The sequence below is a fragment of the Typopeltis vanoorti genome, chromosome 9, assembly GCF_054136105.1.
Source record: "Typopeltis vanoorti isolate ZY-2024b chromosome 9, IOZ_Tvanoo_1.0, whole genome shotgun sequence".
Taxonomy (NCBI): Eukaryota; Metazoa; Arthropoda; class Arachnida; order Uropygi; family Thelyphonidae; genus Typopeltis; species Typopeltis vanoorti.
In genome coordinates this window covers 35,047,783-35,062,068 of record NC_143557.1, presented here as the reverse complement: position 1 = coordinate 35,062,068, position 14,286 = coordinate 35,047,783, and the positions used below count along the sequence as shown (strand labels likewise).

Here is a 14,286-nt window from a genome sequence, read left to right as displayed (position 1 = left end):
CAAATTTTGTTACCTAGTTTTAATTGAATGGAGGAAACACTAGAGAGGATCCAGAAATGAATGATCAAAGCAATATTAAGACTCTGGAGTGTTGGTTATGAAAAGTGATTGAGGGAATGTAGATTGCAGAGTTTGGTTAACAGTAGGAAAAGAGATGATGTGATAGAGACCACATTAGGAAAAGGATTTTACCAGATTAATACAGAAAAGATTATAAAGAGTGGAGGGTAAGATGAGGAGAACAAGAAGCCATCTCTGGGAGTCATGTAAAAATATGGTCATGAATGGTATGAAGATTAGAGATTACACAGAGTGGAACTGCCAAATATGTAAATTATGTAAATACTGCCAAAATTTGTAAATGCATGGAATGTAAATGATATCATGTTTCAATACAATAGACATGTTACTACTTAAGTGGGCCTCCCACGATGAGTCTACTGACTCCAGAGAGGTTACTGTAATAATATTTACATTTGCTATTAAGAAAAATCCATTATATGAAAAGTAATTAACTTCATAGTATTGATCTGACTTTCTTCACTCAGTTTTTTTATGTCGACATCACTTAAGAATCTCCATGACACACTCTCACGGAGCACACACATCCTGTGCCTTTTTTTTTTTTTTTTTTTTTACTCGACCACAAAAGGTTGTAGACCTATAGCATATTGGTATTATAGTGGGCTAAGGACTTTCTGTTTCATTATTATTATTATTACTACCCCAAGACCTCATGGAGTCAAAGACTCATCTGGGAGATCCTTTTATCACACACACACATCTCATCATACCGTGTCTTAAACACACTCAAACTCCTTGCAGACACCACACTCTCAGGCAAGGCATTCCAATCATTCACAACTCTGCACACAAAAAACCTGCCTCTCACTCCCCTACTCACACCCTCTTTATACAGTTTCCAGGGATGACCTCTGCTTCTCCCCCTGATCTCCCACTATTCTCTGTAGAACTTCTCCACCATTGATCCTATAACAACCCCTTACCAACTTGTAGGTCTCTATCATATCTCTCCTCTTCCTCCTGTCCACCAGACTCTGCAAATTACATCTTCTCAATCTTTCCTCAAACTCGACATTCTAGAGGTCAGAAACTACCTTAGTCAGTCGCCTTTGAACCTTTTCCATCTCTTCATCCTCCTTTTTATTAATTTTTTTTCTTTACATAATCGAGAAACCTTACTCTAGTAACCAAACATGAAACTTTCTCAAGCCACTTAAGGCCTCTAGTAAACAAAGCAGTAGTCTGACACTAGCCAATGAAATTCACCTAAAAGCTAAAGACAATCAAAAACATCCATGCCCACAGCTGAATTCAAACCTACAGTCTGTTGGTTGGAGAACAGATATGCTAGCCACTCTGCTACGTGTCTGCTATAAAAATGACGTCTGAGGAGAGTTCTTCTTTCAATGACTTGTATTACTGAGCATGTATTACTGGCATTACTTTTACTCAGATGATATAAATCATTTGGGAAATGTATAATATGAATTTGCAGTTAGCACATCTGCTCTCCAGACAAAAGGCCGAGGGTTCAAATCCTGCCATGGTACATGGCAATGGTGTAGATCAGTGCTTCCCAAACTTACAGATGTAAAGGCCCCCTTTGGAAAAATTAAAATATTTCATGCTCCACCATTGAAAAAAAAAATCGTAATACAGACATCTCTTATTATAATATTTATTGTATTTATATTGAGTAGAATTTATATTCAAGATTTTGTGTTTGTAAGCTTTATTGTGCTTCTTATCAATACCTTTGAAATGAAACTTATATGAATCAGCATATATTTACTAATATTCATTAAGCGCCAAGGAAGCAAAATTTGTGAACTAACACCAATGTGTGATTTTTCCATTAAAATATAAAAAATAACAAAAAAAGAAATAATAAATAATAAATAATAAAAATTAAATATGTTTCTTTTAAAATTAAAAAAAAAAGAACTACTTAGTCTTAAAACATTTTAAATTTGTTTTCATTGTTTCACGGCCCCTTACAGTTTGGGAAGCGCTGGTGTAGATGATGCGGTGGAGACAGAAAGTTGAAGAGTAGATGCCCTCCCTCGATGAGTCTTTGGACTCCTTGAAGGTGTCACATAATAATAATAATAATTTAAATTTTGAATTTTTCACTTTGTGCTTATCATAATAATATCAAATGGAGATATAGTAAGGATCTGCTGTTATAAAGAAAGTATCCAATATTGCTTTCAGTATTATCAGTACTAAAGTTCCATGTTATACACTATCTCAGAATATTCATGAGATGTCCTTTTTTCTGATAATTCCTGTCAGAAAAACATTTCTTTATATACAGAAAACTCACTTCAACATGATAGCAAATCCAGATATAACAGAAAATCCTGTCATGTTTTAACAAAAATAAAGAAATAAATAACTTTCACTAAATGCATCTGCAGTTAGCTCCAGTGGTAAACTCACAGCATGAGCCAATACTAATATTCTGTTTTGATAGGTGATTCTCAGTAGGTATGTCACTACTGAATAATGTTAGCATTACAATACATGCAGTCTATTATTATATAGATCATAGTTCACCTGTTTAGCCAAGTGGACAGCAAAAGCAAACTTACTCTCCACTCCTCCCCGACAAAGTTCAGGTGTGAATTCTATTAGGGGTTAATGTTTGTAAATATCTTTATGTGGGGATGGATTTCATCAGGAAGTGATGCTATTTATTTGAGGCCTGAAGTGGCTTGAAAGACCTTTCGCATCCTATATAGAGCAGATTTTCAAGATTATCTTTAAAAAAAAAAATTAACCCAAATAGGGTACTAATATACTAGAGGATTAAGATCTTTTGTGGGTGATGGACACTGAAATCCAAACTGAAATTATATTAAATTGCACAAGGTGTTCAGACAAATATCTGTGTTGCAAACATATAAATCCCACATAAAACAAGCAAACTGTTTGTTCTAAAGTGTCAAGCTACACACTTTGCAGTACCGAATTGCCACCTCTCAGCTGCCTATAATATTTTATCTATGCCTTTGATGAGATAATACATAATTTTTTTAATCACTATTTCCATCATCAAGAATGCATCTGAACACTGATTCTTCAACCAAAACACTTAACATTTATTTATTTGGGTACTCAGCTGAGTGAAAAGAATCATTGCAGGAGACCCACTATCCATTAACACATATATCATATATCTCCTTACACTTATTCACTGTTTGGGTGCTCACATCATCTCTGGGAATCCATTCCACTTATTCACCACTCTCCAAGTAAAGAACTTAGTTCGTACACCTGAACTAACCACACTCTTAGACAACTTCCAAGTGTGATCCCTTGTTTTCCCCCTACTCCCCATTTATTAAAAAATTTCTTTTGTGTGTCTTATAGAATCCCTTTATTATTATTATTACATAACACCTCCAGGGAAGTCCAAAGACTCATCAAGGGAGGGCACCTGCTCTACAACTCTCCATCTCCACCACTCCACTAACCACAACTACCTTCATCTACCGCTGACCACCACCACTATTTTCACAGACAATCAACAACATCTATGCCCACGGTAGAATTCAAACCCACAGCCTTTTAGCTAGAGAGCGGATACGCTAACCACTCGGCCAACCAGGCCGGCAAGTTTCTATCATATCCCCTCTCCTCTGCTGAACTCCAATCCACACACCTTCAATCTATCCTCATAGGGAACAATCCACAGATCTGTCACGAACTTGTTCACTCATCTTTGAATCCTCTCCACCACCTAAAGGTCCCCTAGAAACACAAGTGACCAAATCTGTGCACAGTAGTCAACATATTGCAGAATCATAGCCTTATAAAGAGAAATGGCGATTTATTCTAATCATGCACCACCCTGTGAATGAAAAATCAAACCCTCACCATCTTCTTAGTGGCATTCATTCTCAGCTTCCAAGGATGCCCTCCTGTCCTTTCCCCATTCTACATAAAATGAAAAATTCCATCAATTGAAATCCTGTATGATCCTTTAGGAAGTTTGAAAATCTCAATCATATCGTCCCCTCTTTCTCCTTTTTGCAAGTGTCTGCAGTCTATAAATTCTCAATCAGTCTTCATAATCAGTATTCCACAATATTGATATTATTTTTAACACTCTCCTTGGCACTCTCTCCTGTGTATCACAATCATCATGGAGACCAGTACACAATAGCCCAAGTGTGGTCTTATCAAGGCCTTATAAAGAGGCAAAGTGAGTTATTATTACATTTCAAAGTTGGTTTCAGCATTGCAATTATCCTCGGAGTTGTACTGCAAGCTTTGTTATATGGCCCTTGAACTTCAACTTCCTATCTACTAAAACTCCAAGATACCTGGCCAGATCAGTTTCTTCTAAAATAATCCCACCAATATAATATGATGTTGGATATCTTAATGCAGTAAAGTGCATGACTTTACATTTACTAATAGTCAAATGACAGCCATTTCCCATTCCCACACTTCCAACCTATTCAAATCATTCCATAAGTACTGTATATCGGCCGCATTCCTGATTATCCTACCTATCTTTGAAACATCAGCAAATAGCTGTATGTTGCCTGTCAAATCCTTCCCAATGTCACTAATGTACAGAATAAATACCAGTGCATCAAGGACTGATCCCTGTTTTACACCACTGGTATGTTAAATCTTGTGGGCTCACATCCCCCATATACCACTTTTTGATATCCGTCTGTTCATTGCAAAATAGAGATTCTTTGTCAACCCATTTCTAAATGCAAACCCTAACCAACTTTTCTAACATCTTCACCACCACTTCAGAAATACTAATAGGTCGATTCCCTGTTCTGACTCATATTATATAGCCTGGACAAAGGAACAGCCAGTTCAGCTGGGCACTCTTTTAGCATCTGTGCTGATATCCCATCAATCCATATTGCTGAATTCTTCATTTTTCAGCACACAATCCACCATACTCCTCAGTTGGTCATAATTTCCTGATTTGTAGTTGAGCATATAACATTTTCTAAGTGGAATATTCATAAACTAAGCCACTTCAAGAAAGAGTACCACATGGTCACTGTCACCAACCAGAGGCAGAATAGTTACATCTTTAAATGAAATCCCATTTGACACTATAACCAGGTCTAACACTCTTGACCTAGAGTTCCTTCTGTTACATACTGATTGCGGAAGTTGTCTTGCAACAGCTCAATAAATTCAGTTTCAATGTTCTCATAGATTTTACTGCTACCCAATCAATGTTTGGATAATGGAAATCTCCCATTATGATTATTGAATGATATAATCACGTAATCACAAGAAAGATATTTATTTAACCAAATATTTCGGTCTGGAAATAGCAGACCATCGTCAGTGGTATTACAAGAACAGTTTAAAAAATACAAGCTAGAATACTAACAATAGATCATTAAAATTAGAACACGGCGCGTGATGTTATATCACTAAGTATGAAACGGAATATTTTGAAGTAGAAACATGATTGAATTTGCTATTAAAAAGAAAAAATAATTAATTAATGAGTAATCTTGATTAGACTTTCCCAGATTTTTGATATAGATATACAGTCATTACGATTCAGGTTGGAGCAATGGAGCAAAGCCTCCATGCTTTCCTTGAACAAACGTTCGAACCTATAACGGGATCTATGTAAGAGGCGAATCCTGGACCAAAGGATGCTGTGGTCAGTTTCATGATTACATCATTCAGTCTTATGTCGCAAGTATCCTTGAAACAACACATTATGATTATTCTTTTTGCACCCATCATATTTATTTGGTGATGCATTTCTTCATCACTAACAACTGATCCACTATATCTGCAACAACACCCGACAATAAATTTGATCTTGTTAACCTCCGCCTCACCACAAATGGCTTTAAACTCACTGCCAGATGAAAAACTGCTACTGGTATTATAGTCATAGGTCTCAACACTAACTGATTTCGTCATCCAATATCATTAACAGCACATCCCCTCCTCGCCTGCCTAAAAATACCGTATGCTTTAAACTTAATACCAGTTAGTATCTCTACTTGTGATAGCCTTTTCATTACCAAGTGCACTACCTTAAATTGGCAACCTATGTCCTTTGCCTAAATTGCCAATTGCCCTCCCCAGTTTCATATCAGCAAACTGAATACCCCCCCCCCATCAAATCTTCCGCTGTATCATTCATGTTGAAACCAAAGTTTACAAATTCAAATTAGGAACATGCAGTTCCTAACTTCTCCAAGGCTTTAAATGCACACTAAATACTCCGTGGTCTGCAATTCCGCATAGTATATTTTCACATGCATTAATTTGAAATATCAGCATATATACGCTATTTGCATGCATCACTGAGTGTATATAATAGCATAAAGTATTTGTATCTTGAATTTAAAATCATTCCAACCTGCCGTGGTTTGGTCAACGTTCCATCAACATCGAATAAACAAATTGTTTCATCCATTTCTTATGCAATTGTTTCACCGATTGCTTATACCATTCATAACTTAGCTTCTCTTCTGCTATATGAAACGTATACCTGTTCTCACAAAATTACCGAACCAAATTACTTTTCGCATTTTCAGCATTAAGAACACATGCGCCAACTCAACGTGATGTGGCAAACAATCTTTACAAATCATCTTCAAGGTAATTCCCTACTCAGTTATCCCATCGTTTATTCTATTTTTCATATAATTTTATTCATATTATACAGGTATGAGTAGGTAATATATATATATATATATATATATATATATATATATATATATATACACAGGGTGTTCGGGATAAATTTGACATATTTATAATTAATTATATTTTTCCGTAAGTTACATGTATTAACACACACTTCTCTTCATTTAAAAGTTTGGACCCTTCTTCATTCATATACAAGATGTCAGAAAGGATGGATAGCTGGAACCCACCTGAATCATGGAAGAGAATAACTTGTATCATGATGATTCGTGCCCGCCATCAAAATAAGGATATTACGACTGCTGCCCAATGCTCCCTGAATACAGTAAAAACAATCAGGCATGAACTAGAGACTTGCAATGGTGACTACGAGGATGTAGCAAGAAGAAAGATCCCTAGCAGACGATCTGATTGCGTTCGTACAGCAGAATTCCTCGCAAATCTGCAGGAACAGGTGTTGAAGAACCCTGGCATTGGAATTCGGGCTTTGTTCGTGGAGTTACTAACTGTAGTCAAGCCCTGGATAACAAGGGTAGCCAATGGTAGGCCGTATGTATGGCAGCAGGATTCGGCCCCTTGCCACACCTCTGGGAAAAGTCAAAAATGGTTGTCTGAAAATATCTACGACTTCACCAGTCCAAATGTTTGGCCTCCAAACTCCCCAGACCTTAACCCCATGGATTATTTTGTATGGGGCGCAGTTGAAAAAGACACCAATCGCACTTCCAGTAATACAAAAGCCCAGTTAATGGATAAAATTAAAACAGTTTTTGCGGCCCTTCCCAGGGAGACTGTAGCATCAGCTTGTTCGAGGTTCCGAAGCAGAATTGAAGCTGTGATCGATGCTAATGGTGGTTATTTTGAGTAAATCTTGTTGATAGTATTGTAATTAACTCTGCCTGTAATGTTTTTTTGTCAATTCATTAAATTTAATAGATACAAAGAAGATTTTCTTTTTCCTTACGAAACTGTCAAATTTATCCCGAACACCCTGTATATATATATATATATATATATATATAAATACACATATACATCGTTTATTCTATTTTTCATATAATTTTATTCATATTATACATGTATGAGTAAGCTCTGATCACTATTCTTAATATTGACCCTTAATGCACAGCCCATCTCCTTGAGGAGATGTAGGATGCTCTGTATTAAAAGCAAGGGGCCACTACCCAGACCGGTTTCGACCTTCATTGAGGTGTATTTAAGTAAAGACCTCTCAAAATATTAGGACGATCCCTAGACCACTCCATAGTGGCCGAAAGACCGTCCAACTCAGCGTTGTTCCACTCAGTGACAGGCTCACCCCATCACCGAGAAGAACTTCTCAGTGTTGGCTCTACCCAGTGGCAGGCTCACCCCACCCCTAGCCAGAGCCATAATCTCAGCGGTGGCCCAACTCGGAGACAGGCAATAACCTATCTCCAAGCAGAGCCTCTCAAAGCCACCCCCACCAGTTCCAACCACTATCGATGTCTCATCAGTGGGAGCTAGGCTAGAAATATCAAGATTTTAGTAATACAGAGCTTATAAATATTTTACCAGAATAAGTTACCATAAGGTGTTTTAACCTTATTAAATAAAAATCTCAGGATGAGATATAAATGTAGAAAGTATTTTACCTTGGGTATCCAAGGTAAAATACTTTCTACATTATATATATATATGTGTGTGTGTGTGTGTGTGTGTGTGTGTGTGTGTGTGTGTGTGTGTGTGTGTGTGTGTGTGTGTGTGTGTGTGTGTGTGTGTGTGTGTGTGTGTGTGTGTGTGTGTGTGTGTGTGTGTGTGTGTGTGTGTGTTATTGAAATTTATATATCTATTTATCTGTCTAGTTAAAAATACCGAGAAACGTTATACTTGGTTTTAATCCTTTTCCCAAGTGAGCAAAACAAAGTTAAAATAAATAAATAAACATAACGTTTCTGGCTAGATGGGTGAAGCAAAATTTCTTTTCATATTCCCCTTTGTCTTGTAATGAAAGAACTTTGAATGGACTGTTTGTGAGCTATATGCTCGCCCATTGAGGGCAGTGAAGTTAGCTGTGTTCAGCTGAACTTAAGATAAACTTTGGTATAGACTTTTATATTTGGAACATTTTGCTTCATTATATTCCGAGGCTTCCTTGATTAACGGGTTAGGATAAAAGCTTGTCTTTGTAAAGAACTTCTCAGCTAGATCTAAGAGAAGGGAAGCGATATAAGGGATATTAACTTCTCTATGGATCTGGGTGTTTCTTATAAACCAGGGGGCATCCAGAATAATCCTCAGGCACTTATTCTGTAATCTCTGAAGTTTTAGAATGTTTGAATGCACTGTGTGGCTCCACACTGGGGATGCGTAAGTGATGACCGGTCGAATTACCATCTTGTAAATTGTTAATTTTTTTGCGTGTCCAGTTTACTTTGTTTGATGATCATAGGGTAGAGCTGTGCTAAGACTTTGGATGTCTTTGAGGTAATGTAACTTATATGTTTGCTGAATAGGAGTTTACTATCAAGAATCACTCCAAGACATTTAACTTCAGTCTGCCATGGAATCTTTACTCCCAATAAATAAATGTCTTCCATGGTATGGATTTTCTTTCTAGTAAACAATATAGCTGAGCTTTCCTGAGGGTTAACTTGGATCCTCAAGTCTGTCATCCACTTTTCTAAAATGTGTATGCTGGTGTGGAGTCTTTTAGTTGTTTTAGTCTTTTAGAAATAATACATTCTTTCAAGTAAGAATGTATTATTTTTATTAACTTAATTGGTAAGTTAAATTTTATCAGTTTGTAGAGAAGGCCTTGATGCCATACTTTGTCAAACGCCTTCTCTGCGTCGATGAAGATGGCAGCTGTATTGAGTTTCCAGTTATAACCTTTAGTAATGATTTCTACCAGCTGGTGCACTTGTTGAGCTGTACTATGGGCCTTACAGAAGCTGAACTGTTCATTAGAAAAAATTCCTAACTTATCTGTTTCTGCTTGGAATCTTGAGAGGATCACTTTCTTTGTCACTTTTCTGAGGCTGGACAATAGGCTTATGAGTCTGTAGCTTTCGGGAAGGTGAGGATTTTTTCATGGCTTCTTCAATGGCATTATGGTAGCTGTTTCCCATGTAGTAGGGAAATGCTGGAATCTAAAGATGGCATTTGTAATGTTGACGAGATGGACTATGGCCTTTCTTGGAAGTAGTTTTATTATTTTGTTAGTTATGCCATCTGGTCCTGTAGCTTTTTTACTGTTTAGATGGGAGATGATATTTATCATTTCTGCCGGATTGGTAGGATTGATATGTTCGGATTTAACAGTCTTCTGTCTTAAGGTTGTCCTAACATGACGATGAATCCTGTACATAAGGTTGATATTTAGATTTGTATAAGATGGATTTCGTGCCTGTGTAGCTCAGTGGAAGTGGCGCTTGCGTCCTCTGCGCTTGGCCGCTTGAAGTTAGACCTAGGTTCTAGTCTAGTCGCTGACTGGAGGAACTTTTTCTAAGCCTATCTTTGACCGGTTCCCGAGTGAGTCGATCTCTGGCACAGACAAGCGGATTTTTCCTCCCGGAAACTCGGGTTTTTCGTCCCATAAACTCAAGAAAATCGACCGTAGTACCCACATTATTTCAGACAGTGACATATCTTGTTAGGGTTAGGTACCAAGAGATGGCAGCACTTGTTTGCCAGCTTCTTCATCGGCGGCTGCTATAATTAGTGATAGACATGGGCAAGCTATCTCTGATTGGCTACCGGTGGAGATTGAACTGCCCACTCAGTCTCCAAAAGCTAGATAGGATATAAAGGCCTCGCCTACTCCCTATTAGGGAATAAAAGACGTTAGTTGATTTTTTTTTAAGATGAATTTCACTGAGAATCTAGGTTATCTACTAGTGCTTTGGCTTTCTCTTCATCTTTGTGAACTGTCCCTTTCTTGTTTTATATAGGGGGTATGAGTTGCTTTTTGGTGAGGATTGCTCTTAAGCATTTCTATACAGAATGATCTTCAGTATTGATGTTAGCCAATTTGGTTTTCGATTGATGGTTTCTGTGTTTTTGAAGAGCTTCCCGGACCTGCCTGTTTAGATTGTTCAATAGTGTTTTGTCTTGTGGGGCTCTGGTATTGTGGTATCTCTTCCTGCCTCTATTTTTTGTTCTGATTAGCTCCATGATTTCTTCAGGGATACGGTTGGTTGGTTTGAAGGCAGTGGATTGTCTGACTCATTCTATTGCTTTCTGAATTTGTATGGTTAAGTTATTTACTGCTGTGTCAATCTCTTCCTTTTTACTGATATTGGGCATCAGACCAATATGATCGGGAAGAACCTTGGCTAATTGGCCCATGGTATGAATGTGTGCAGAGAAGAGAATTGATCTGATGTAACTAGATTAAGCACTATGGAACTGTGGTCAGAAGATAATTCGTTAACTGATTCCAATTTGAATTGGTATCTTATATTTTTAAAGATCACAATGTCTAGTTCATCTAAACTACCTGAAGGCTGAAGTGGGTGGGCTCGGTAGTGCTGGCCACAACAACAGAGTTGAGCATTGCAAAGTTGAAAAGTGTGTGGTCTTTGGTGTTAGTTGATAAGCTGTACCAAGCTGTGTGTTTTGAGTTGAGATCTCCTGCTACTATTATGGAGTCATTTGGATCAAATATGGAGTCCAGATCTGTTGTCAGCAGAGGAGTGCTCGGAGGATTATAAGCAGCATAGATCTCGAGACTCCCAGCATTGCAGGTATATACCTCCACACCGGTCACCTCCAGGTTTACTGTTTGGGGCTTGTCTATTGTATTATGATTCAAATAACTCTTAATATATATGGCTGTGCCTCCACCTCTTGTGCCAATTCTGTCATTTCTGTTCATAGTGTATCCACGTATTTTTGGGTTATTAGCTGGTCTTAGATGTGTTTCACCAATCAAGATGATATTAGCACTGAGACGAGTTGGAAATTCTTGATGTTCCAAAACATTGTGAATCAATCCATTTGCATTCCATGCCATTATCTTAAGAGATTTTAGTTTGAAATTATTACTCATGACAGATGGCTGTTGTAATATCTTGAGTGCCTTGCAGGAGTCTCTTTCTGGAATATGGTGAGGGGTATGCCTTGCTGAATTCCTGAAGCCTGGTGGAAAGTGAGGCTATTAAAACTGATGTTAGGTTGGAGCTTTCTAACTCAAGAGATGTAGGAGGGTTAGTTCTTGTAGCCTCAGCATATGTTTTGGTAATGGTCGTTCCTTCTTGTGAGGTAGAAGACAAGGTGTTTCGGACTGGAAGACGATTTGTTTGGTTGCTTAAAACGTTGTTACGTGGCGGAGCAAGATTGACTTTTGTTGGTCCTCGATTTTTTGGATTGGAAAGGCATCCCTTGTAGTTGGCGGGGTGAGGTCCTCTGCAGTTTGCACAGCATGCTGGAGTTGTGCGGGGTTTGGTGCAAGTGATGGTCAGGTATCCCTTGCCGCACTTCAAGCACCTGAAGGCTGCCTTACATAATTTTTGTGCATGTCCAAACCTTTGGCATCTATGACACTGACCTGCAGATGCTCTTTTCCTAAAAGGCTCAGTTGAAATTTTGAGACCGCATACTACAGTCAGTTCATAGATCTGGTTTTATGTTGTTTAATTCCACCTGCACCAAAGGCATTGATATTTTATATGATCTGAGCATTCTGCTCACTTTAACTGGGGACAGGCCCTGTCTGGAGAGATCAGTGGACACATCTTCAGGAGTGATACCTTCAGCTATCCCAAGTAGAACAACCTTCAGGTTCTTTTCGCTGAGTAAAGTGAAGGTGTGATATGGGACGTTAGCACTGTCCATAAATGTGGTCATCTGTCTGTAATCCGAGACAGTAGTGGGTTGTATTTTAACTCCCTCATCTGTATTTTTAGCCCATGAGAATGCGATGTTTTGTTCTCTTAGAGCTGATGAGACAGGGATCCATTTTTCCTTATCCCTTAATATTACTGGTGGTATCTTTTCTTTATGGCTATTCCCTGTTATTTTGAGTTCTTCCACATTGGTGGAGATTTTCCTCTTCTTTTTCACCAATTGGAACTCTCTATCTGTTTCCAAGGTATGATAACTGCTGTCTTGGGATGTAGTATCTTCGTATCTTCCATACTTGGGGAGTGTGCTAAATCTGATTGCATCAGAGTTATGGACTCTTCACTCATGTCAACCATATTATCCTCTGTGACTTCTGTGTAGGGGGAGCGGGGGGAATGTGTCAAAGAGCTTGACTTTTCCTGGCCAATTATCACTCAGCAGCTTTCCTAGTCTGAGGAATTCCAAGTATACTTCCTCGAATTTGGCCTCATTCAGAAGTTTTGCCATGACAATAATTTGGAAATGTGTTAAGACACGGATGGAGAAAGAGTAGAGATTGCTCAGATGTTCCCAGCAGGTAAAGATAATCCTGTGGACTTTTAGGGGGGGGGGCACTAGCAAATCCCGTAGACACACACACTAAGGTGTCTACCAGCAATAAGATGTCACGATATAACGATGTCACGATATGGTGATACTAGCGGCAGTAGGTCTAGCGTATCGCCCTTGTAAATTCAATTGACTTACCTGGATAAACCAGTATGGAAAATAAATTGCCTGCTTATGGCAGCAAGCAATTAACTGATATTACTAATGAATAAGCATAAATCTCTAAAAACATATCAGTCAAATTCACAATTCACCATCAATAATACACGACACGAAACACTAACACGCGAGCCGCCATCTTCGATCCAGTCACTCATTAAATAATATCTACAAATGTAGCCTTTGATATGGTGGATTATGTTGGATTCTGAAAGGAGTATTAATAATTTTAATTTCTCTTCATTCAGAATCCAACACAAGCTCATTAATTGAGAAAGAAGTAATATTTATGTGTTAATAAATGCATGCATTTATAAACATTCCGTTTAGGCTTTTATTTTTGTAGACAGAAGACGTCCTAAGCTTGTGCGACAATAATTGAGCTTTGCATTGTGTTTTGAAGGCCGATGCTTGCTTGTTTAGTCAACGCTGTCTTAACTTGCTCGGTTGTAGGAGCTTCCAAGTCATCGCCGCAGCACTGCGATTTCATGTGCGCACATAGCCATTTCCGCTCCCTTCACATCGTTTTAAACACAAAGCCGTAAGCAGTCGAAGTAGCTCTAGCCAGTGAGCTTCAGCCAGCCTTTACAAGTGTGCATGTTGCTTGGGAAAATTAAGTTACAACCAACTTTTTATGACGATGTTAATGACCAGTTCATAAAGAAGAATCGCAGGGTAGAATTTGTATTCAATTAGCAAAATTGAAAAAAGATAGACTATTATTTGTAAAATAAATGTTGTATTTGTATGATTAAATGTACATAAATTTCTAAATATATAGTTTTAAATGGTCAGTAATTCTTTATTCTGCTAATCAGACTTCAATTATACCTCTTACTCCCTGAATGATAACAAGGGCAAGCGTGAATTTAAAGACCAGCATTCTCCCCTGTGGGCCATACCTGTCCTGAGATATTTAGCAGGCATTGTTGAATGGTCCAAGCTAGAATTGGAGAATTTAGACCAAAAAACTTGAAAATTAATGATAATGCACCATTCCCT

The 14,286-nt window shown here is 38.0% G+C and overlaps 1 protein-coding gene across 1 annotated transcript in view; it reads right to left on the bottom strand.

Annotated features, from left to right (window-relative positions):
* The window catches only part of Pmm2 (phosphomannomutase), a 246,831-nt gene extending 240,212 nt beyond the window's left edge, over positions 1–6,619 (bottom strand). The window contains exon 1 of the mRNA XM_090397842.1: positions 6,401–6,619. Coding sequence (XP_090253968.1) covers positions 6,401–6,457 — 57 coding nt within the window. The 5' untranslated portion in view covers positions 6,458–6,619. The remainder of the gene's footprint in view (positions 1–6,400) is intronic.
* Positions 6,620–14,286: the final 7,667 nt, after the last annotated feature.